The sequence below is a fragment of the Sparus aurata genome, chromosome 1 (genome assembly GCF_900880675.1).
Source record: "Sparus aurata chromosome 1, fSpaAur1.1, whole genome shotgun sequence".
Lineage (NCBI taxonomy): Eukaryota > Metazoa > Chordata > Actinopteri > Spariformes > Sparidae > Sparus > Sparus aurata.
Genome location: NC_044187.1, coordinates 34,852,827 through 34,876,526, shown reverse-complemented (window position 1 = coordinate 34,876,526; position 23,700 = coordinate 34,852,827). Strand labels below are relative to the sequence as shown.

At 43.3% G+C, this 23,700-nt stretch overlaps 2 protein-coding genes across 3 annotated transcripts in view; both read left to right on the top strand.

The window, feature by feature from the left end:
• The window catches only part of LOC115591901 (sodium/potassium/calcium exchanger 3-like), a 67,040-nt gene extending 61,605 nt beyond the window's left edge, over window positions 1-5,435 (top strand). The window contains exons 16-17 of the mRNA XM_030434314.1: window positions 386-451; window positions 2,970-5,435. Of these exons, the coding sequence (XP_030290174.1) occupies window positions 386-451; window positions 2,970-3,122 (219 nt within the window). The 3' untranslated portion in view covers window positions 3,123-5,435. The remainder of the gene's footprint in view (window positions 1-385; window positions 452-2,969) is intronic.
• Window positions 5,436-7,522: 2,087 nt separating this feature from the next.
• The window catches only part of LOC115587084 (ras and Rab interactor 2), a 42,858-nt gene continuing 26,680 nt past the window's right edge, over window positions 7,523-23,700 (top strand). The window contains exons 1-2 of one of the 2 annotated variants that reach the window (XM_030426715.1): window positions 7,523-7,849; window positions 21,963-22,116. In XM_030426715.1, coding sequence (XP_030282575.1) covers window positions 22,048-22,116 — 69 coding nt within the window. In that variant the 5' untranslated portion in view covers window positions 7,523-7,849; window positions 21,963-22,047. The remainder of the gene's footprint in view (window positions 7,850-21,962; window positions 22,117-23,700) is intronic. The other variant, XM_030426705.1, reaches the window with a different exon arrangement.

Genomic DNA, 23,700 nt, shown 5'->3' with positions numbered 1-23,700 from the left:
CCAGAATAGAACAGGGCTGTGTTCGTGAGGGGTGGCGACAGTAGTCTGTAATATTCGGGGCGGAGCGCAAACACAGCCGCACAGTGTTTGTCGGGGGCGCTTGCACAGTTTATCACCTTACACCGAGGAGATGTAATGTGTTAATTGGTCCGCTGATTACTCTCCAAACTTGTAAAAGACATTTGGATTAGGTGTGATAAAGGTCAGCCCCTGGCTCCAGAAAAAAGACAGGGATTCTGTGTGTATGAGGACAGAGCAGCAGCATCTGCCTTTTTTATTTGTTTTGACCTGACTTTTGAAAAATCGGCTTTTTAAGGCCATTGTGGAAACCTTGCAGTATATCCCTTGTGAAGAAATAATGTGACTTCTCTGGTTGTCTCCTCAGATTCATCTCAACAGCAGAGGACTCATATTCTCTGTCGGACTCTTACTAGCCTCAGTATTCTTCACAGTAAGTCCCGGACTGTTACTATTGGGGGTTAAAACGTATTCATAGAACGTCTTTGTGGTTTCGAATCCACCCGTAGAGTTATGGTGAACGCTTTGATCACAATATATGTTTGATCATACAGCTCATTTATTTGAATTAGATGAAATCCTATCTGCACCGTTGTTTGCTGTAGACAAGCGCACAGAGTCAGCACACTGTGAAGCAAAAAGGCAAAACTTAAGTAATGACCCAGCATCACCTTGTGACGTGATGACCAGACCTGTTTGGCTTTTTAGCTAGCCAGTCTTGTCAAATATGATAATTTGAGAGAAATGATAAAAGTGTGGGTCTAGGATCTAATTTCCCACCCCATCACTCCCCAAAAAGGAAACATCAAGCTCAACAAAGCAAGGAATGGGGAATGGTGGCGCTGTGCCATTTTTCAGGGTGTTGATCATCAACTGAATGTGCAGTGATCATTATACACAGTGTGGTTAGCAGCTGTAGCTGTTGTAGCAGCCAGTGAGAGGGAGTAGAGCGCTGACAGCTACCAGGCACATGTAGAGTTTTTCTTGTAAAAACACAGTTATGTTGCTTAATAAACTTCCATTTAGTGCAATGCAAAATGCATTGCGTGAATCCTCGAGCTATAACCAAGTGTGCTAAGAGCATTTCCATCAAAACACTTGCTCAGCACTTGATGTATTTTAAGTCTAGCATCCTTAACTTCTATGTCCGCTAGCTTTACAGACTTCTTCCCTGCCTTTGTTGATGCATTACAACCACCTGTAGAACGGTGGAACAGTTCAACAGAAAGGACCCAAACACAAGGTGGCAGGTAGTGAAACAAAAGTTTCATTTGAATGAGCTTACAGTCTAAAATCCAAAAGTGTGATCCATAAAAAGAGAAAGAGAGGACAATCCAGAAAGACGAAAAAACAGGAATAAACAAGGACGTAGCAGCGAGCACAGGAGACACATGGACCAAAACAAGGAACTTAAAAAAGAAGGAAGGGACGTTACATCACTGAATCTGGCTTTGGGGCCAGACAGCTGTATTGAAGTCAATGGGAGAATGGGACATGCGTGGAGAAACACACTAAATCCTAATGTGTCTACGTTGTATGACTTCTGATGGAGGAATGCTTCCAGAACATGAGACACCACACTTCAGAGAGTAGGTTAATGACTGTTTTTTACCAACACGTTGTTCCTTTCCTCAAATTTATGTAGGAGAGGCTCCTGTTTACTTTTCAATGTGTAGTGTAAGTGCAATATCATCAGCGGAAAATCAGTCAGACCAGTCAATCAGAGTCAGTGGTTAACCTGCTCTCTGAAGCGTGCTCTCTCATTTTCTGGAGGCATTTCTTCATAAGAACGTAGATATGTTGGGTTTTAGTGAGTTTCTTCATGCATCCCACGTTAACTTATACACAGCCAGCACCGCAGCCTGGCCCCAAAGCCAGATTCAGTGCCGTAAGGACCCTTCCTTCTTATTTAGGTTCCTTGGAGGAAAAAAGGACGACAACAGACAAACCAACCAAGAGTGACGGAACAACATAGGCTTGAGTACAAACTGGACCAACAAATGGATGAGGTGCAGGTGGAGACACACTGGGGACTGGGCACACTCAACAAGATTGATGTGAGACAGGTGCTGGGGGACATTCACACTGGGGAGGAGCGAAGGAACACGGGTGAGAATGAGGCACAGACGGAATTTCTTCAAATGTCCACTTTGACTGACGGATGAAGTGATTCGATTTTGGTGGTTTAAACTCAAGAAATACTAGGAATTAATGCCGTTAAATCTGACAGAATTTCGCACAAATGTTAAACAGGATACACATTTCAGAGGTGAACTTCGCTGTGACAACACTCCTCTGGCCGTTATTCAAACCCAGAAGTCAGGAGCAGAAGCGCGGATAGTGAGCATGGTCCACATTTGGTGCGATACTGAATCAGTGATGCTAATCTCTACCTTCAAACTGTGCTGATTGTAGAGATGTTCTGCGCTGATGCGTTGAACATGTGCGTGAAGCATACGTGTCTCGGGATTCTAATCTTCGTGTCCTACCAGAATCTGCTTCATTGACAAAACGTGAACACCTTGAAGGACTTTGGCTGTTATTTTGTGATGAAGCTCCCTGTCAGTCCTCTGAACTCTTCTGTAGAAATAGTCTCTAATTGAAGGCAGCAAGATTCTTACTGGAAATGATTTGGCTGGAATCAAACATGTCAATTTCTCCAGGGAGTACACTTAATACCTCTGATTAAACTCCAGGTCTTCGCTACATACCGCGTGTTGTGTGAGTTCGGACTGGTTGGCGCAGTGTGACTACCCAGACTACACACACAGTCCAGTCGTGACCTTCGTGGCCAGTCCCTCCCATCGGTTCTGCCTCTGTCCACTTCAGAAGTGCTCATTAAACAGATTGCTTCAGTACAATGCTGCTTATCTCTCATTGTTTCCATAGCACAACTACAAGCTAACGTAAAGTAGTTAAGGTGTCGCTGATTCTCTCTCTCATGTCCGCAGGTTCTCGGTGTCCATTTGAACAAGTGGACTCTGGACTGGCGACTGGGCTTGGCCTGCCTCATCTTGTACGCCATCTTTCTCTGCTTCTCCGTCCTCATCGAGTTCAACGTCTTCATCTTCGTCAACCTTCCCATGTGCAGAGACATCCACTGACCTCCCTCCTCCTCCTCCTCCTCCTCCTCCTCCTCTTCTACTTCTTGTTCTTCTTCCTCTGGTTAACGGAGGAAACCTCACCTGGCTTCCAGTTTCTCAGCGCTTTTTTTCCCCCGAGGTAGGAGTTTACCAACTCCTACCTTTTATTTATTTCAAATAGGAAAATAGAGCTCTCTATGATTTTATCTTTGGTGCAATACACACAAGGGAGGAATGAACCAAAAGGTTGGCTGGAGCGAACTCAACTGTATTAACACCAGCAGTTAGGCTACTGTTGGTGATGAAGCTGCTACTGTAACTGACTGACTGGTAGGAAGAGAGGAAGCCTGAGCTAACAGCGACTTTTAGCTGGATTGTTTGTTACTCTTTGTAGAAGTTTGGATATAAGCACACTGTTAAGATATTTTTAAGTAAAACTGGCTTTCTCTGTATATATTTGAGGATTATATAAGTACTAATATTAGTTGATATATGCAGAACTGGATCAGTCTTGCAAAAACTGAATGATCCGATGTCAGTGACAATGTTTGATGTTTAAATGATCTGGTCTGCCAGTAATACCACTCAAAATGCTTCAACGTGTCTCTTATGCTCGGTACCAGCCAACACAGCATGCTGTACCTGCCACGGGTCAACTCTAGATCTGCACTGTCCAGATATTTACCACCATTCACATAGAGTCTTGTCTGTTTTTCTCTCTCTTTACAGGTATATGTGAGTTAGATGGGGGCTTTATTTTTTCTTTAATACAACCCACATAGGAAAGGGATCTCCCTGGAACTGACATCCAGCACTGTCACTTTATTGATTAGAGATACTATTCTATCATTGCAAAGCCTCTACAGGTACTCTAAACATGTAACTACTGAATTTAAAGTTTCCTCTAGATGGTAGAGCTCTTGTACGGTATAAAACAATTAGTTTCTAGCCTCTGAGTTGAGTTGAGTATAATTTTGTTACTTCTTAAAGCCAAAAGTATTTTTAGTATAGGAGTAAGAGTTGTAAATGTGGACTTTGTCGTGTGCAAAGTGTGTGTGTGTGTGTGTGTGTGTGTGTGTGTGTGCAGTCTCGAGGGGAACCAAGGACACCACTGTTACTGGGTGGACATAATCATAATTTATTTATGAATTAATTTATTCAAAGATCATGTCTAACCACCGGTTTCAGCCCTTTGGATCATGTACAGTGTATCAGATGGAACGTTCTCCGCTCTCTGACAGCGGAGCTGTACAATGTACTGTACCTAATATATAATCTAAGTACTGGAAACTGACTTGATGTTGTTTATATTTAAGAATAGAACATAATAATTTATAAGTTTTGTATAGTTTTGAAAGATATTAGAACATTTGTATTACCGGTACAAACACGGTGGTTTTTGACGATGATGCACGGCAGGGGTACACCGCGGCGGAGGTGTTGTGATCGGGTGAGACGGACTGAAGGTGTAACCTTCATCCCTGGTTCTAACATGGGCGGAAGCATCTTCAGTTAATGTTGAATCTCAGAGGTACAAGATTGGTTTTCAGATTTAGAAAAGAAAGAGGAGGTGCATCCTGATGGCACACCGCCCTTTGAACTGTCACAGCATACTGTCTCTTAAACACAGCGCTTGAACTCTTGTGCCGTCCCTTGTGTTTGAGGCTTCAAAACCAACGCTTGTGGCCACTCTCCTGCTTGTATTTGAGCCAAAAATAACCCACCTTTGTCAGCAGTATTGCCACTCTGTTCCAGCATGTGTTCAAAACAAAACGTGAGACGTATTTTTAGTTGATTTAAAGAGATGCTGAGACATTAAAAGCGTCCTCTGGAGGCGTGGGTGGTAGTCCTGCGGCCACGAGAGAGCGCTGTGGAGCTGTGCTACGTGCTCCGAGGTGGCTGTCATTTTATACACTCAGCTGAAAGTGGTTTGCGTATATTTTCAGGAGGGCTACGTAGAGACAAATACTGGTCGGTGTGCATGCCTCTTTTCATGATTCAGATTATTTTGTGTGTAATTTTAATGAATTTCCAAGATCAAAAAGGCACTGTCTTGATTATGTTGTACATATCAGAGGGATATGCTATTATAAACACGGACGTTGGAGTAACTTCTGACATTTAGTTATATTTGAGATATATACAATATTTAGAATGTAGGTCTACAGCCGTTAGTTTTCAGCCAATTAATGTTGTTTTATGCTCATGTCTTTTGAATTGTTGTAAATCCTCATTTTTGTTGATGAGGACCTCCGGGCAGAGCTCAGAGGGAGACAGTGATGTTGGCCTTGTTCCCAGTGGTCTTCTTGCAATAAACTGATTTACACAACAAAATGCTTTCCCACGTCTCTATAGACCAATGACTTCATCATTACCTCACTGTTTATCTAGACAGCAAGCAGTCTCGACAATGAAGTGAGAAACAGGCAGTATTCAGGCAGTCAGACGAGCCATCTGATACGAGACATGTTCAGAAAGACAACAGGCTGACACATGGACACATCTCTAATCTTACTGTCTTCATGTGATTGGACAGAACAGATGTGGGGGGAGGTCACACTGCCACTTGGGACATCTGGACTGGATTCATCAAAGTTTAATCAGAATCAGGATCAGTATTCCTTTATTGTCCCACAAACGGGGAAATTTGTTTGCCACAGCAGCCAAAGGTCAGAATAATACAAAAAAAACATAACAATAGTAAAATTTAAACAATATAATTAAAAAGGTAAGAAATAGCAGTTAAGGACACTCTAACATTTTGACTCTCTTTATATTTATTTTTTGGCATAACAGACACAATTATTATACTATAAACTATAGCTTAAGATACTATATTATTATTACACTATTATGCACATACAAACAATTTGCTCATTTATTTACCCAATCATAATATAATACAGGCGATAACAAGCAAACAACATTTTTTTTAATTTAATAGAGTTTAATAATAATGTAATATTTAGTTTGCATTTGGTCGAATCAGGAGATGATCATTTGTAATTTCATCACAAATACATACAGTCACATGTTTACCTCTTTAACTTTACCCATAGAAGACCATCTGTAGGTGAAATAATCCGATCAGTCAGATTCACATCAATAAAAGACAATTACTCACCACTCAACTCACTACAGTACTAACAGTGCTAATACTTGAGCAAATTTTGGCTACTTGACTCCACTGTCTCTGTGTATTTAACTGACGCTAAAGTATAAGACAACAGAGTCTTAACAGGTATTAATAGATAACCGGAGTAAGGATTTTACACCGCGGGTGCCTGAACATTGTCTCTTGAAGGGCCAAAAATGTAATAACTGCAGGCCAGAGCAAGCAGCTATTGTGTTGTATTGCTAAGCTGTGAAATGGTACTACACGGACGCCCAGGGAGGCTTGTGATGAATATAAATCACTTTTATGAGTAACTTTTTTAATTGTTTACTCTCCTTTGTTTATGACTTAAGAACAAGTGAAAAAATGCTTGCCAGACGAATCTTTCAGTGTTCCTCAATTTTTTATTTATCTGCCTGTCGCTTTCATAGTTTCCATGATTCCCAGATCCCATGTTCCATCAATTGGCTGACTTCCTGCAGAAATTCTCCCTCTGCTTGCCCTGCTCAGATTATGACAAAACTAATAATTAGGGATCCTACATAGGCCGATCTTTTGCTGCAAAACATCTGCGGGCCAAATCAACACTTATCCCAACATTTGGCCCGAGCGCCCCACTTTGTGCAGGCGTGGTCGAACACTGAAGGCTCGTCCTAATGAGCTGTAACGAGTGCCATGCTGAATGAGGATGAATACAAACCCTGGGGATTTTCCAAGGTCTGGTGACCCAAAAGTTGCTCTTGTTTAAGTTGCACCAATCACATTTTTTTTTTTTTTTTTTTTACAACACGAATGGGCTTTTCAACACCCGGAGTCTACATTCCTGCGGTCCACATCACAGGAGGCAGGCCTCTGGAGCCTGCCTCCTGTGATGTCACTCTGTTGTGGAATTTTATACCAATGCAGCACAACTCCCCAAGACCTTTTTAAACACACTAAAGTTGGTGGAGTTGCCCTTTAAAGGCTATCAAGGTTCATTTATTTAGATTTTACAACACATAGGGCTGTATGGTGAATGTTTCATCATGCTACACACACATACAGCACATAGCCTGTGTGCCTCCGAGACCATAAATGCATCTGAATGTACTGACTTGTGTATGAGCAGTAACACAACCATGTTTGAATGTTACATAATCTAAAGTTTTTAAGGTTGACAAACTTCAGCGTCCCATGTCTCTTCAAACATGTTTCCTTCGTCTCTTCTCTCCTCCTGTGGATTCCTCGAGGGAGGGAGGGACTAGGAAAGGACCCAAGTGAGGGAAACGTGGATGCAATTTTTTTTTGGGGGGGGGGTGAAATCGGATGAAGCCTAGGTAAAACAAAATCTCCACTACCTCCTCTGGCAGTCGGACAGAGGAGTCATGTTACAGCTGCGTCTGACCTCCTCCTCCTCCCTCCCCTCGCTCTCATCTCCTCTCCTCGCTGTGGTCTGAACACAGTCTGTCTGTCTCGGTCCGATATTAAACCATGTAACCGAGCGAGTGCGGAGACACCGAGGGCGCTATGGTCTGCGCCCCAAAACTTCACGAAACGACGACAAAAGCAAGCGCAGCGGCCATGAGTTGTGTCAGCGGGGCATGACGGGAGAACAGCCGAGGACGTCTGAGGCGCTGAAGGAGACGACTTAAAGGTGAGTCAACGTTTTCTTTTCTGGCCTCCTAAACTTTAATGGCATGACATGTTTTGGGTTTTTTTTTTTTTTCTTTCTTTCTTTCTTTTTTTTTTTTTGCTGACAACAACTTCGACGACGAGCGCTGTCCTCCGTCTTGAGGTTTTGAGTTGCGTGTCTGCAGTGAGAGTCGAGCACAGAGTGAACTAAGTGGTCAGAAGAATGTCCCAGTAGAAACCATGATGACTCCACTGAGGCTGTGAGAGGCAGAGAGTGGTGCTTTCATCCAGAGCTGCAGTCTGTAGCTGCGCAGAGTTTAGACTGTTGTGCATGTTGGCTGAGACAGACTGAAGACATCACAGACATCCCCTGTAATCTGTGCCAGCTGTTGCTCATGTGTTGTTTGAGTGAGCCCTCCTGGACCTGCAGGATTTGGCACAAATACCTCAAAAATGTACTGTTAATATATAGTTTTTAGTAAAAGTAGGTACATGTGTGTAGCTGTACACCACATCACCCTGCTGGAAAAACCAGCATAGACCAGCACCAGAACCAACACCAAAACACAACATATGCTGGTCTTGCAAGACCAGCATATGTTGTGTTTTGGTGCTGGTCTGTGCTGTTTTTTCCCAGCATGGTAAGTTCTGATAGGGACTTCAAAGTAGTGGTTTTCCATTGGGTATACGACTTCCATATGGTTACATAGAACCTCCGGGCCTTATACGAGGGGATTTTAAAAATTATTTGAGGATCGGTACAAAATTATTGGGCGGGGACTTTTAAATAGAAACTCCCCTGAACATGATTGGTGTTTTCATTGGACCTCACCCTTTTATTTAGAAAAACTGTCACATCCTTTCCACAAATACTCGCAGAACTGAAACTGGCTTTGTACTGTTCCTCATTCCCTATACTTATTCACAACCCAAAGAGGCGAACGTATAAATCATTGGTGTGCCCCGGCTTTAATTGTTAATGTTTGTGATACAGCCAGAAATGTAGTTTAAAGTGTTTAAATAATGAACCAACACTATCAACAGAGTGTTCAACTGTGTGGAAGACATCCCTTCTGAAGTTAGCATGCTAACAAGTTAGCCAAGGCCATGTCCCGGCTGACAGCCCACAGAGTTTCAGCCGGATGATGAATATCAGTTGAAGTCGCTGGGTTTCTCAAGCTCTCTCAGCTTTTAGTGTAATAAACAGTAAAACTACATGTAGTTCAGCCTGGGGAAAAAAAATAAAAAAAAGTAGCTTTAGCAACTACTTATACTCATTATACTCATTTAACTCAGCGTTAAATAAATCAACATAATGGTGTATATGAAACAAAATATAATAGCCTACAAAAATTCACATTCCAGCAGAAATAAGCCTCTCAACTCAAGTTTTATTTGTTAAAGAACAAAAGCTGACATTTTTGGTCAACATCACAGGAACTTCAGAGGCACTTACTAGAACTAGATGCCAGGGCAGAATCGCTTGTTGACACGACACATGAGCAGTCTCTCAAAGTTTTTATCAGACAGCCGGTTCCATTTGGCACTAAAACATTTTTTTATCAACACTAAAAATCTGCACACATGCTGCACTGGCTGGGATACCAGTGTTGAACTTCACTAACACTTTGGACATTTTGGGTAGAGATTTAAAAGCATTTTGTGGGGACTCATCTGGTGACTTCAAAAAGGCTTCCACCTCATCCACTTTGTCATCAAAGAAAAATGAAATAAGTGTATATTATATAAGTCTTCTTTTCTTTTTTTTTTTATAAAAAAAAATATTTTATGTTATTGGCCAAAATTGTAGTTTGTAAATTCAGTAGTTAAACTACAAAAAAATGACCCAAAAAGTATTTGAACTACTTGACGGAGCACAAAATATGAATGTAGTTTAACTACCAGCAAGTTACAGCAAATTGTAGTTAAGCTATGTGGTTCAACTACATGTAGTTTAAGTCTCCCCAACACTGGTTATAAATTAGCAAAATAAACTCACAAAATTTTACAGAACAGAAGAGTGGTTCTACTCTTCAGAACATCTATCAGAACATGCGTTGCAAAACGGAATATAATATTCATAAGTATGTTTTATTTAGTTTATAATGACCTGAAAATAAGATATCTACATAGGGAGTGGGTCCCCCTCCATGGATGCTGCCATGTCGCACCGGCATGTTTCTAGAGTAGCCCAGAATGGTTACACCTGGCACCAGTGAGGACCTTTCACATTTTTAAATTTAGTGGGCAGCTGCCCGAAAATGCACCTGTTAGAAAATGAAGAGGAAGAAGAGCGAGTGGTTGCTGTTTCGTACCAAGCTATTTGTAATGTGAGAAGTTTACAGAGTGTAGTTTTTGTACACCTGAGGGTCGACAGGTACGTAGGAGACCGAAGGCCGACAAAATTAGACCCCTGCACACTGTCCACTTCACTTGCGATTAGGTTTATTGGCAACAATGTTTCGGTACTTAGACCTTTATCAGATTACTGTGAGAAGTTTTAAACCACAACCTGATAAAGGATGGATGATCATACTTCAAACTACAAAATACTTAATGAAATCAGGACAAGTGATGCATTTCTAAGATGGAAATCTGACAAGTCAGAGTAACGCCAAAGTTTACAACCGGCCATAATAAATATTTTGTCCTGCTGCTAATAGTACAGAAAGGTAATGTACAATGTTTAACAGCAGTACATTAGTTCCACCTCCTATAACGTCAAATGTCAGCACACCATAGCCTCAATTTGTTCTTCTCAGATAGCTGCTGGTAACATAGTGTAAGCAAGATCTATTTAGATTTATTCCTTGTTGCAGTAAGACATCTCATTGAGCAATAAATAGGATATTTAGGGCAGGGAGTGTGCCAGAGACAGTCAAAGTAATGACTTGGTGTGACAGATTAACTGAGGAAAAGTCTGCTCATCACCCAGTTTATACATTTTGTAAATATTCTTCACATAATTTCTTCATACAGTCAATCAAAACAAATGACCCCGGAGACATAGTCCGAAACAGAGCTGCTGTAAATCACCTCCATACTGTATTCCCGTATTCAAACTGACCGTCAAAATGTTCACTCAGACTGCTAAACCCATCTGAGCTGACCACTGTTGCCCGTGGTGACCAGTCCCAAGTCCCAGGCCAGGCAAACACTAGAACCATCACATCAACTGCTAGCTGAGCCATTAGCTAATTATCGAAAGGATGCTAGCTACAGCCAAGGATAGCTAGCAGCATTTGTCAGTCACTTAAGCTAATGCATATGCTTTATGTGTATACATTTAATGAATGATACTTCTTACTATCAGCCACCAATGCACACATTAAAAGTAGGAGATTAAATTGCCACAAAACAACAAGACTTGAGCTCGGATATTTTTCAAAAGTTAAAATATACTTCAACATGAAGACAAAATGCATACACCTTCACCTATTAAGCTTAGGCTGTTCTCCTCTTATAATATTCATATGTTGAAGGTATGTAGTGGCAACGTGTTCCAGAACCCCTCCACACACACTGACACACACACACACACACACACATACATGCAGCTAGACCTAACTTCTCAGCGAGGTGAACTTTTTTCGCTCTGAAGCATGTAGGACCTGTCTGAACCTGATTATAGGCAACACATGTTATGCTCTTCTGCAGCTTTATTCTTTCTGTAGCCCTCTTTTTTTTTTCGAAATGTGCACCAAGTTGATGTTTATCAGTGTAATGAAGGGGTCAGTTTCCTGTTTTAAGCTTCTGCGGAATCTGTTCGAGAGATTAGCTTTAAGGAAGTTTTGGCACAAAGAGCCCCATTAGCTGCTGTGGGGAATTAAATCAGCAGAAAGATATTTTTAGGAAAAAAAAAAAGCTTGCAGCTTGAAGTGGTCGATTAGGGTTATGAGGCTGATATTATTTTTATCCACAGTGGCCATCTGCTTTCTTGTAGTTGCTTTTATTTTGATCATTTCAGAGAGATGTTTCAGATTTCTCTGCTTTTACCTGTTTGTGATTTTTGTAACCTCAGATTTAAAAGTAAACTCCAGTCAGATTCTTCTTCTCTCTGCACGTTCACAGCAGTGCAGAGAACTCCACAAGTTCATGAAAAGTGATGTCATCCCGGCAGGATAAGGAAGCATCTACTCAAGTTACCGTTGTGAGAATAAACTGTCCCTGTGGGGGATGTTAACACTGAGCGCTTTCAAAGGAGCCACACTGATGTCTGCTGTAATCCTGCAGCAGGCCCTGAAGTTAGACACACTGAATATGAGCTTTAGTCATGTTTTTAGATTGTGTTGGGGAGCTGTGTATCTGCCCAGAACCGAAATAACATTAAGCTCAACCAGACAATGTGGTTTCTTCCTTTCCTGCCACATTTTGGGATTTAATAGTTAGGCGGTTGCAGTCGGGGTCAGATTAAACGGCTAGGGACCCTGGGGCGAAAATGGGCTGTGGGCCCCATTTGAACACCCTCTCCCCCCCACTCTCAGTGCACAAACTGCATGACTGGTTTATCGTACTTTGCCAGGAGCTCCACAATCCAACCAAAATAGAACTTTATGTGTCAGTTAGTTTGTATGTGATTTAATATGCATTATATAAGTGAAACACCAACAGAAATAATCCAGGTATTAAAACTTGACCATGAAAAGTGTTGCCCCTTAGAAGAGCCTTGAAGAAATATTTTTAATAATAATAATTCTCATTCAGCGCCTATTCAACACCATCCCGATGAGTGTGCTACGCTTATACTGAGAGATGATTGGCTCTCACCAGACAAGAGCTTCATCCCGGCGCTCCTCAGCGTGCCGGGATGAAGCAGATTTGTGCCCCCCAAAAATGTACATGTAATGCTGCACGTTGCAAGAGTTTTATCTGGCGCATAGGTTCAATTTAGCTCCTCCTGGACTCCTTTCTAATAAGAACGAAAACCACAGATCCTGCGCGTTCCTGTGTTTCTGTGCTTACAGCTTAATCATTTGTTGAGTAAAATTTTCAAGGAGGCGCACCATTAGTTTAGCAAAATGAAATGTCAATAATAGGGGTGCACCGATCCGATATCAAGATCAGATATCGGCCCCGATATTGACAAAACGGCTGGATCGGGATCGGTAAAATGAACAGATCCACGGACCGATCCAGTTTTTTTTTTTTCTTCTCCGTCGCAGCACATCCTACGTCATTCGTCAGCGTTAGTGTGTCGCATGCTGGAAGAGCACAAGTTGTTGTTTGACCAACTCTTTATTAGTTTATTCTCAGGTTCAGCTGCTAAGTTTTATTTTGTATTCCTGTTTGCAGGACGTTACACTTACTCACGTCACATTTCTTCGCTGATTAGCTAGTAGCCTCACCGATCAGCTGTTAGCCTAGCAACGCTAACTTTCAAACCAGCGTACTCAATACTATGTGGGCTGTCCATCGTTGGTCCTCCCTCCACCAGAACCTCAAGGTTATTCACCGCCGGGCTGCTTTGTCTCCTCCTCTGCTGCTGCGGTCTTCCCCGGCTCGCAGCGATGCTGGATGGTTGCTACTTTGCCGTTGCTGGCGGGGTCTTCAGGTGTTCAGTGCAGGAGCACCTGCTGTCACTTCACCCCAGGCTTCATGGCTTGGATTGGATCTCTTGGTCTCCTGCGTCGCCCCTGCTGTGTGGACGGAGCCTCCAGACTCTAGTTTGTACACGGACGGTGCTACTGACTTCAGTGCTAGTGTTCCCTCCGTGCTGACTGACAGGCGCTCCATTCATTCTTTGTTTTGTTTGTTCCACTTTGTGTGTCCTTGGGTACCCTGACAGGCGCTATATAAATTAAATGTATTATTATTATTATTATTATTAATGTTACACTTGTTTACAATGTTCAGTAACTGTTTGATTATTTTGTCTTAATTAGGAAAGCCTGGTGCCTTTAGTCCCTTTCACATGGTGGAAGGTATACAGTTTATTATTAATTCAACAACGGTATCGGATCGGTATCGGCCGATACGCTCAGCCCAGGTATCGGTATCGGGATTGGATGAGAAAAAACTGGATCGGTGCATCTCTAGTCAATAATAGACCGAAATATCGACTCCAACAAATCAACCGCTGATGGGTTGAGACTGTCGCCGATAGATGAAACATTCGTCTTGTCTTCTAACTCCAGGCAAAAAAGCAAATAAACGTATTTACCAAAACTTCTTTAAGTTTAAGGCCCTCAGCATTTTTGATGAGACTGTTAATTTGTTGTGCATATACAAAAGTATATTCCCAATAAATCAAAATGCCCCAATCTACTTGTCGCAGAAACCTGGGATTTGGGTCCCGTCAGGGTGACAGTAGCTCAGTTTGCCTGGCCGGTAGTCTGTCCTTGGTTGCAGCAAGGCTTGGCCTACTTCCAGCTGTATGTTTATCCCCTGCCTGTCTTCCACATCTCCTCCATGACTCTACGCGGTAATTATAATACTTTCTGTTCATTTGGAAGTTCCCATCCTATCGGCACCGACTTTCCTCCCTCTCTTGCACTCTTCCAGTGTTCCTGGTAATAATTTAAAGGGGAGTAGCCCAGTGACAACAGCCCAGGCTTTTCTCGCTGACCTTCAGTGTGGAAAGTTTGGGCTGGGCAGTGCTGGTGCCTGACACAGTTCCTCGCCATGATTCAGGCCAGAGACACTCTTAACTCTCTTCAGTTGGATTTATTCACTGATGATTTTTAGTGTTCGCGTGTTGTTGGTTTCAACTGACGGAAGGTCCATAAACATTGAATGGAAAATTTTAAGTAATCCTAACCTTCTGTCCTTTAATGAAAGCATGTGAGTGATCAGATTCCTGTATGAACCAAATTCTTTCCCCTCTAACCAACATGGGCCAGTCAGTTCAGCTGAACTTACTGGGAACCACTGACCCAAATTCTAGTCTCGCGGCTGCACACACGCACACACACACGCACACACACACACACACACTTGTATGTGTGTACTTGTGAGGACCCTCATTAACATAAAACAGAGCTTCTCAACCGACTGCCAAGTCAGTGCGGACTCAGCCTGAAACTCGAGTTATGAAGACTACAACATATTAAAAAGGTTATGCTCTCTATTTTTTTATTACATTTTCTATCGATCTGTAACTTGGTAGAACCATTATATACACACTGTACAGTAGCTACAGATCTTTTACAGCAATCCTATCAATGTGTCTTATTTGCCTGTGGTTGACATTGGGTAGAGTTTACAGCTGGAGAGAGTTGTGTGTGTTGTTGCTGCTGAGTTCATGCACGTTACACCAGAGAATATGCTGTCAGCCCTTAAACTTGCAGATGATCCCTAGTTTTCTGGAGTTTTTACAACTGCTGTGAATGCAGTCAGGCTCTGAGACTGTGCCCGAGTCAGACACAGAGTCGTGGACATGTTTTCCGTTATAAAGCTTGTTAATATTCTGTCAATAAAGACTATCCACCGCACTGGCAGTGACCAAATGAGCAAAAGGCATTTAATTAAAAACTGCTGAACGTCGGTGCCACATTATGCTCCATAAATTATCTGTCAGTGTTTGACACAATCAGAGGACTATGCTGGTAGAACTAGGGCTGGCCACTGAAAGCTGATGAACCAGTCAGTCGGAGGCTGATTTAGACAAAAACAGGATCAAACATAGATGCTAACACAGGGAATGCACAGGGATAACATCTCAATGAGGAAGGGTGGCATTCAAAAACAAATCCATCTGACTGCAAGCTGTCCCATCCATTTCTACATAGATTTATTATTAACAATTATTTACATTAGGGGAAAAAAAGCACTTTATGTTATGCTGCTATCTTGTGGACAATTAACCTTACCCTTTTTTGTTGTACTGAGCTGTGTGGTACCGACGTAAATGGTCAAACAAATTAGTTGTGTTACCTCTCGTTGTTGCAACAGATGCAAGACACTGTCGACACAGAACACGTGTTTGGTCAATATCATCCTTCTTGTAGCCGAAGTAATTCCAGTTAACTTCGTTTCGTTTCGTTTTCTTCCGCTTTCTCCATGAGGGTTGCGGGTGATGTTACCGCTTTGTACTTCCTTTTTTAAGGTGAAGCGGGGGTTACTGGGGCCAAATCCAGTGACTCTATGGACGAAGGCCAGGGTACTGGACGAGTCGCCAGCTCATCGCAGGGCCCTTGCTGATGGCAGTGGCTGCCACGAAGGTGCCAACTGCACATCAGGAGCAATTTGGGGTTCAGTATCTTGCTCAAGGATACTTCGGCATGTAGCTCAGTCCCGCCCCGGGAGCCAGGGATTCGAACCAGCAACCTTCTGGTTACTGGTCCTCAGCTCTACCCACTGAGCTACAGCCGCCCCAATTCCAGATAACTGAAGCTTCGTTTTCCAAAATTTTTTTCTCTTGTTGTTGCTCATTTTTCAATGTTGTTACCAGCGACTCACTCCATGTGCAGGGGCATGGTCTGCTTCGGGACACTGAATGAGAACTAATGATTGGCAGACTGCATGCGCAGTGTGTGTCAGGTACCCTTGAAATGAGATGAGTTCATTTGCCTCCTACATCGCAGGCCCTCCAATGTGACTATTGTGCACACGTACATCGCGATGACGATGCTCAAACGGAATATTGTGCAGCCCTGATTAACATTAATTGTCATTAGCAAACTCAACCATATTCTTGTACTATAGGCCCCCAGGAAGCCCATGATTTCTCAAGTGGTTTTACTGCAGATTTATAAATACCTGAACACTAAAGAGGTGAGATGTGGAAATGTGTATTTGTGGAGCTGTTGACACGCCTCAATGGCTCATGTCAAAACTTTTTAAAGAAGTCTCTTTTGAAATAAACGGTCAAAGTCAGTGTATAAAAATCAAAATCGTTCTCTCAATCCTTCCCTCTGTCTCGTGGACACGCACACATCCTCATGTTGCACTGCTCGGGGCGATAACATGACCCACGTGTGGGAGTTGTTGTCTGCAGTGGTTTGTGCAGCTGCCTGCAGCCCCCTCCTCACACTCCGCTGCTCTGACAGCGGCGTGAACCCTGTCAGCCGAACACTCGTCTTCGCAGGATCTCACAACTGACACAAGGAGCCGTGCTTCATGTTGTCTTGACTGTTTAAACAAATGTGGTTGTTGGGTTTGTTGGTTTTGCTTTGTTTTGCAAGGGTGGACAGAGAGACTGTCGGGGAGCAGCAACAACGCCGGTCAGCTCAAAGCGGGAAGTCTCTTGTTTCTCAATTGAATAAAGTTTGATGGAGGCTTACAGGAGATTTATGTGACAGATATTGTTGGAATTGTTTGACAAACCACCATCAGTGCAGGCTTTAACACATACATACCACAGAGGTTAATGAAGTCTTGCTGTGTCTCCTTTGTATTATTACTGTAATACAAAACACAATGAAGTCTGAATATGTGTGTGTATCCGTGTGTGTGAGTGGTGTATTCTCATCCTGCCTCTTTATCTTTATATCTTTATTGACATAGGTGTCTCTGACATTTAACTGGTTGTAAATTTCTCATATGCTAGTTTTAACCATCTGAGGTGTTAATGTGTGTGTGCGTGTGTGTGTGTGTGTGTGTGTTTACCTTATGAACAATGTGTATCTGTGTCACAGCGGCAGGGGGCTTGTCTGTGGTTCTGTGAGGGAGGGGTGTACACTCAGGCTCTCAGACACACAAACACACACAGACTCCACACAAAGAGACACACACATGGCAGCTTGTCTACGAATAAAAACCTTGTTTCATTGGTTGAGAGGTTGATGTGATTGGAGTGTTTTGTCGGGGGGGGGGTGAGGGTGTTCAGGACATTCCCATGGTTGGTTTTGCCAAGCGCAAGATAAAAGCTGCACTGTTGGGAGGTCATGTTTGTTACAATACCCAGCATGCCTTCTGGTTCATCCCAGGTGGAGCCGTCATCAATTTCAGATCTTTTACAGAATCAACAGCAGAAGAACTCGCAGAGCCGTCACTAGCCGATTCCCAGGAAATAGTCTCGGTGGGTTTCATAAAGTGAAACTTTTAAATTTCCCTCAGCCCCTCTGTGCTCGTGTTTCTCCAACTTTCATCAGTCTGTGGAAATGAAACCATGGTGCCAGACTATCAGTTCTTCTTTCAGACAGTCAGGAACCGGTACAGTGTCTGCACAGGTCACAACAAATGTTGCAGAATCAGAATGTACTTGTTTGATTGATTGAATGGATTTATTATTTGACCACTTTACACTTGGTTTAGGCTGCAGCGAACAATTATTTTCAATCAGTTAGTTGGTCATCTGTTTTTTTATTTAACTTTTTCAGATGACTTCTTAATTAGTTGCTCTATAAAGTGTCATGAAATTGTTTTTGTCCGACCATCATCAACAAATGACAGAAAGAGAAGAGAAATGAAGAGAAGCTGTGAGCAGAGAGTGAATGAGATTATTGCTTGATTAATGACTTCAGTGATCAATAATTAAAATTAATTTAATTAAATGTGAAAATTAACTTGTCAGAGGAGACAGTCTGCCCTCCTTGGACTGTGCAGTGCACACTGAAGAAGAAAGAAGCCTCAAAATTGAGGTGTACTTGCTGTTGGACTCCCATCACCCACTGGAACACAAGCTGGGGGTCATCAGAACTCTATCAGGGAAGAGGGGAAGGAGAGGGAACAGGAGCCCATCAGGTGTGCTCATTTAAAACCTGTGGCTACCCAAACTGGACCTTTGTCAAAACCACTAAAAGGTCCAGAGCAGTCAGAGAGGAGGAGAAGACAGAACGTGACAACATTGTCATTCCTTATGTCAGGGGAACATCTGAGAAACTCAGGAGGAACTTTTAATAAACATCATATTCTGGTTCACTTTTAACCCACCAACACGCTGAGGCAGAAACTTGTCCACCCTAAGGACAAAACACCCAGGCAGAAACAGAGGGATGTAGTTTATGCTGTTCACTGCAGACAGGACTGCACAGATTTGTACATGAGGGAGACAAAACAGCCTCTCCATGAGTGAATGGCACACCACAGGAGGGCCGACTCCTCAGGTCAACACTCTGCTGTCCACTCACATCCGAAGGACAAACATCATTCCTGTGAGGACAACAATGTAACGTCTTGGCTAGAGAAGACAGATGGTTTGAAAGAGGAGTAAAATAATCCATCTATGTCAAACTGGAACGACCGTCTTCAAACAGAGGAGGTGTTCCAAGACATTACTTATCCTACAGTGCAGTCCTGAGTTCTCTCCCAAGACAGCTGAACAACCATTCACATCTGGGCTCACCTAACATCCCACGTGAAGGCCAGTCGGGTCAATGGCCACCACGCGGCCCTAACAACTCTCAGACTCAGAGCTCACACGCGTCCTTAACGACTCGGAGTTTAAAACCCTGCACTTCCCCTCCTTATGGTTAGAGCTGAAGAAGCCTCTTGGATGAGATGTGAAACCTCTTAAACTTAAACTTCCAGTTGCCTACGATACACCACTTAAAATCACTGTGACCTGTATGACTGAGAACCTTCATCAACATTTTGGCTCATGGTTTCTTCTTTGACAGAGGTTGTTTGCAGACAGCAGGGTTTTGCACAATCTGAGTTTTGTGGAGGCAGCTTTCACACTTCCATAAGCTGCTGTGATGAGCTGACCAGGGCCCTGCAGCTTCAGGTAAATGATGTTCAGCTCCTCTCTTGTGTTCACTAGGAATGCAAGATCCATGATCCAATTTTGGATCATCAATTCAGGAACATCTATTCTGCCATCTTCCATTATTTTTTTTCATCTCTGCTCTTAACTCCAAAATCTCTTCAAGACAGTTCCCCTGCTGAGCCAGTGCACCTCAGAAAGGTAAAGTACATCACCAGTGGCGGTTCTAGACCAGTTTTAATAGGGGGGCCAGGTTGGGGCCGGCGTTTTTGTTAGGGGGCACATACAACCTGGAAAAAAGATAAATCCCTCATTCAGACAAAACAGTGTTTACAATTTCAGCAATGTTGATTGTGAAGTAAAATGCTGAGACACTTTATTTCTGCTTTTCCCTTCAAAACAAAATCCATGCAAGAAATCTGTCATTGTATTATTGATGCAGACTCCCTGTCGGGGGGGCCACAGGGGGGTCCAGACTCGGAGTTACGGGGGCAATGGCCCCTGTTGGCCCCCCCCCCCTAGAACCGCCCCTGTACATCACCATATGCTGGACTGGATTTCTTTTAATATAGCCCAGAACTGGCAGTGCTGTAAACTCCTGAACCTGATGTAATTTTTACGTTTCATAACAACAGACACGACTGTAGTGTACAGACTCACTTTTTGATGCAGAGTCTATTCAGAGTCTATTCGCTGTAGAACTCCCTTGGCATCCTACAGCGGATCTGATTGGTGATTATGTGCGCAGTGATATGTGTGCTGCCCTGCCTGTAACCTGCCATCCAGCAGTAAACAGTACGTTAAGCTGTGTGTCTGCCTTTTAATCCTCATATGTAGCTGTGACGAACACAACAATGACGTGCGCGAATTTCAAGCATTTGCTGCACAGCCGGCTCGTTGGCACTACGGAGGAGACATTTCGTATCACATGAACTCATTTGATAACATAGTAGCTTCATTATGAATCGACATGAATGAATTTCAGGCGTTTGCACTCTTCTTTAGCTGTTCACTCTTTTACATTTTCGTTGAATATCACGTATTAATGTCACACTGGTATATTTTCCTCTCTTGTACTGTTGTCTGTTGTTTCGGGAGATAAAAATGTCAGTCAGTGCGTCAGGATATTTCTGCCGATTTGAATACAGTTATACAACTGTACAGTATACAGTTTCATAATAGTACAATCTTTATGCAATTAAGATGTAAGTATTTTGGATATCGCAAACATGACCCAACCATGTCCTTTACCGTGTCTTAACACTAAGCCAAAGTAGACAGTTTGGAGTTTACCTTGTGCTCACATTTTTTTTGGGAAATGTTTTTTTAATGAAATAGTAACTTTCGCATTCAGCTGCCTGAAAGTGTGTGTCCTGAGTCCTGACTCTCTGCCATATCTGTGTTTTGTTACTCCTCCCCCCCCCCCCCCCCCCCCCCCCCCCCCTGAGCCTGTGCTGGTGGGGGTGATAGCTTCCCTCCTGTGTCAGATGAAAAGTGCATGTGTGGACTGAGGGATGAAAGGAGCATCTCTCCAGTCTGTGGGAGCTGTGAATCTCTGCCAGGCAGGGAAAGGCAGGACTAATAGTTATAACCTGTCTGGAGAGAAAGGGGAATATAGTGAGACGGAGGGGAGGGGAGGGGAGGAGAGGAGGAGAGGAGAGGGGAGGGGAGGGAGGGAGGGGAGGAGAGGGAGGAGAGGAGAGGGAGAGGGAGGGGAGGGGAGGGGAGGGGAGGGGAGGAGAGGAGAGGGGAGGGGAGGGAGGGGAGGGGAGGGGAGGGAGGAGAGGAGAGGAGGAGGAGAGGGGAGGGAGGGAGGGGAGGAGAGAGGAGAGGGAGAGGAGAGGGGAGGAAAGGAGAGAGGGAGGGGAAGAGGGAGGAGAGGAGAGGAGAGGAGAGGGGAGAGACAAAGACAAATTATTCACAGATAGACAAACAGAGATGAAGATGTCGAAAAAGAAACTGAGTTAAGAGAGAGAGAAACGAAAAATGGGCAGGAAAGTACTAAAGCACTGCTCACTATGGACTGATTTGGAGAGTCATTTACAAACTGGGGGACTTCAACATAGCATCGAGGATTACCGAAGCAACACAGCCCTAAAACTTTTTGTTACGATGTGTGGGGAGAAGGGCAGCTGTGCTGGCACCGAGGTTCTCCGAGATGGAAAATGAATTATGTGCGTATGAGGACATGCGAGGAAAAAAAGTATAGGGAGTGAAAATGTGGGAGAGAGGGAGGAAACAGGGTAGACAGGTAATGAGAGGACGGAGGTTCACGCCAAAAATAAGATGAGGGTTGTAATGAGATGAAAAGGACTGATGGTGATTATCTGAGCTGGGGCCAGTGGAAGGAGGGACGACGAGAGAGGAGGCAGGAAAGCGAAAGGAGATGGAGAGGTGAATGTGTAGAAGGCAAAACGAGAGGGGGAGAGGAGAAAGAGAGACTGAGAGTCAAAGCATTCCAACAGACCGGCACCTCCATAATACTGGCTGTGGCCAAAGCAGGAATTTCCTCTGGCTGCACCACAGCTGAAGTGTGTTTTCTGACCCACAGAGCTCCGGCCCCTGCAGACGCTGTCCCATACCTCGACAAGCACCCAGACGAGAGAGTTACCCAGTCCTGTGGGCAGGAAGACAACATGGCCTCCAGCACACCGCCCAGTAATCCTCCCTGTGGCCTCACGGACAGGAGCGGCAGCTTCTTTAAGGTAAGGAAAGATGGATGGGTTGCTAAGAGAAAGTAAAAGACATCAGCTACCTCTGTGTATCAAATGTGTTTGTCTGGGAAAGGCTCACTCAGCATGTGTTTAAAACTCACAGACAGCAGGGTGAATCACTTGCATCATTAACAAAGCCAAAACCTAGTAACGTCATGTCTAGTCAAAATTTAGACCAGAATTGGACTTAAAATAACTAACCATGTTAGAATGTATACAAGAGATATGTGCCCCATATAATAAAGACAAGTAAACGAACTATAAAATGATCCTGGTAAAAGGAAAGTATCTTAGTTTAGCTGAGTAGCAGTAGCTGTTATGAGAGGTTCTCGATGGACTGCTACAAACTGCAAGGTGAGGGTCACATGACAGATGGAGCCAGACGAAAGCGTTGGAGGCTAGTTTTTGGTAGCCGTGGTAGCTTGTCTACTTGTGGCCTACTGTATAGGAAGCTAAACGATGAAGAAGATACAGCAGCTCTCTCCTGGAAGTGAGAATAACTCTCAACAGCAAAGAGAGCACGATGCATCTGACATGTTTGTTTTACTCTCTTACCTCTTTTTTAGAATTGACAAAATGTGATTATAAAAAGATAGCACGCTTATTACTGGCAGCTACCTAATCTTCAAAATGATTCCAAAGTATCTTATTGTATCCATTTCAACTCTTCATGACAGCACCGTTAAACCACTTTTAAAAATCCTTTCAGAATTTCAGTATGGTAGTTGAGTTTTCCCTCACATTTCCAAATGTGGGTATCTGTCACTCGACATTAAGCTCCATACAGCCCATCTGTTTGTCGTTCACACATGGGACAGGGTGGGAACATTTTAATACCTTAGGCAACAAGTTGTGGTGAGAAAACAGTACACAGACAAGCAGAATAGCTTGTTAGCGTTAGTGCTATCTAGGCTACCCCAGACTAGATGTGGCTGGATTATTTGGAAGCGAGAATGCCACATTGGTACGGATAGTGTTAAGTGATGTTACATCAGCAGAAGGGTTTCTGATCCTGCCTGCCTGGCTGTTGTCAGTGCCCTATCCCCATCATAGATAAACTGAAAATAGGTCGGAGGAGAGAGGTCTGGCTATGCGATACGACTTGAATGCAATAGTTGTAAGCCTACTGGAAAGTCAGCTGTTTCCGACTTTTAAACGTTACCCTGGGACTGCAAAGATGTCATGCTAGCCCGTATTTTCTAGCCCTATGGCCAGAGTAATGTGTGGCAGGTTATTTCATCGAGTGGATAATTACGTAAAAAAACCAAAAAAACTCGATGTAACGTTTTGATGTAAAAAAAAAGACCAATTAATCGGCTGAACCGACAAAACCCAGACAGTGACTTGAACCTCACTGTAACACACAAGCTGCAGAAAGTACAATTCCCCTCTAAATTTACTGATACGCGAATAATCTCACATCCCGTTCGCTGTTCAGCTCTCTGCTTCAGGCTGCGGCCACAGTAGCGTTACACACGGCCGGTCATTTGTTCGTGAAAATCTTGCTATTGATTTAGGGACAATGACATGACTGGTTAGCGAGCTAATCGTGTTAGCTAGCATACTGTCAAATTA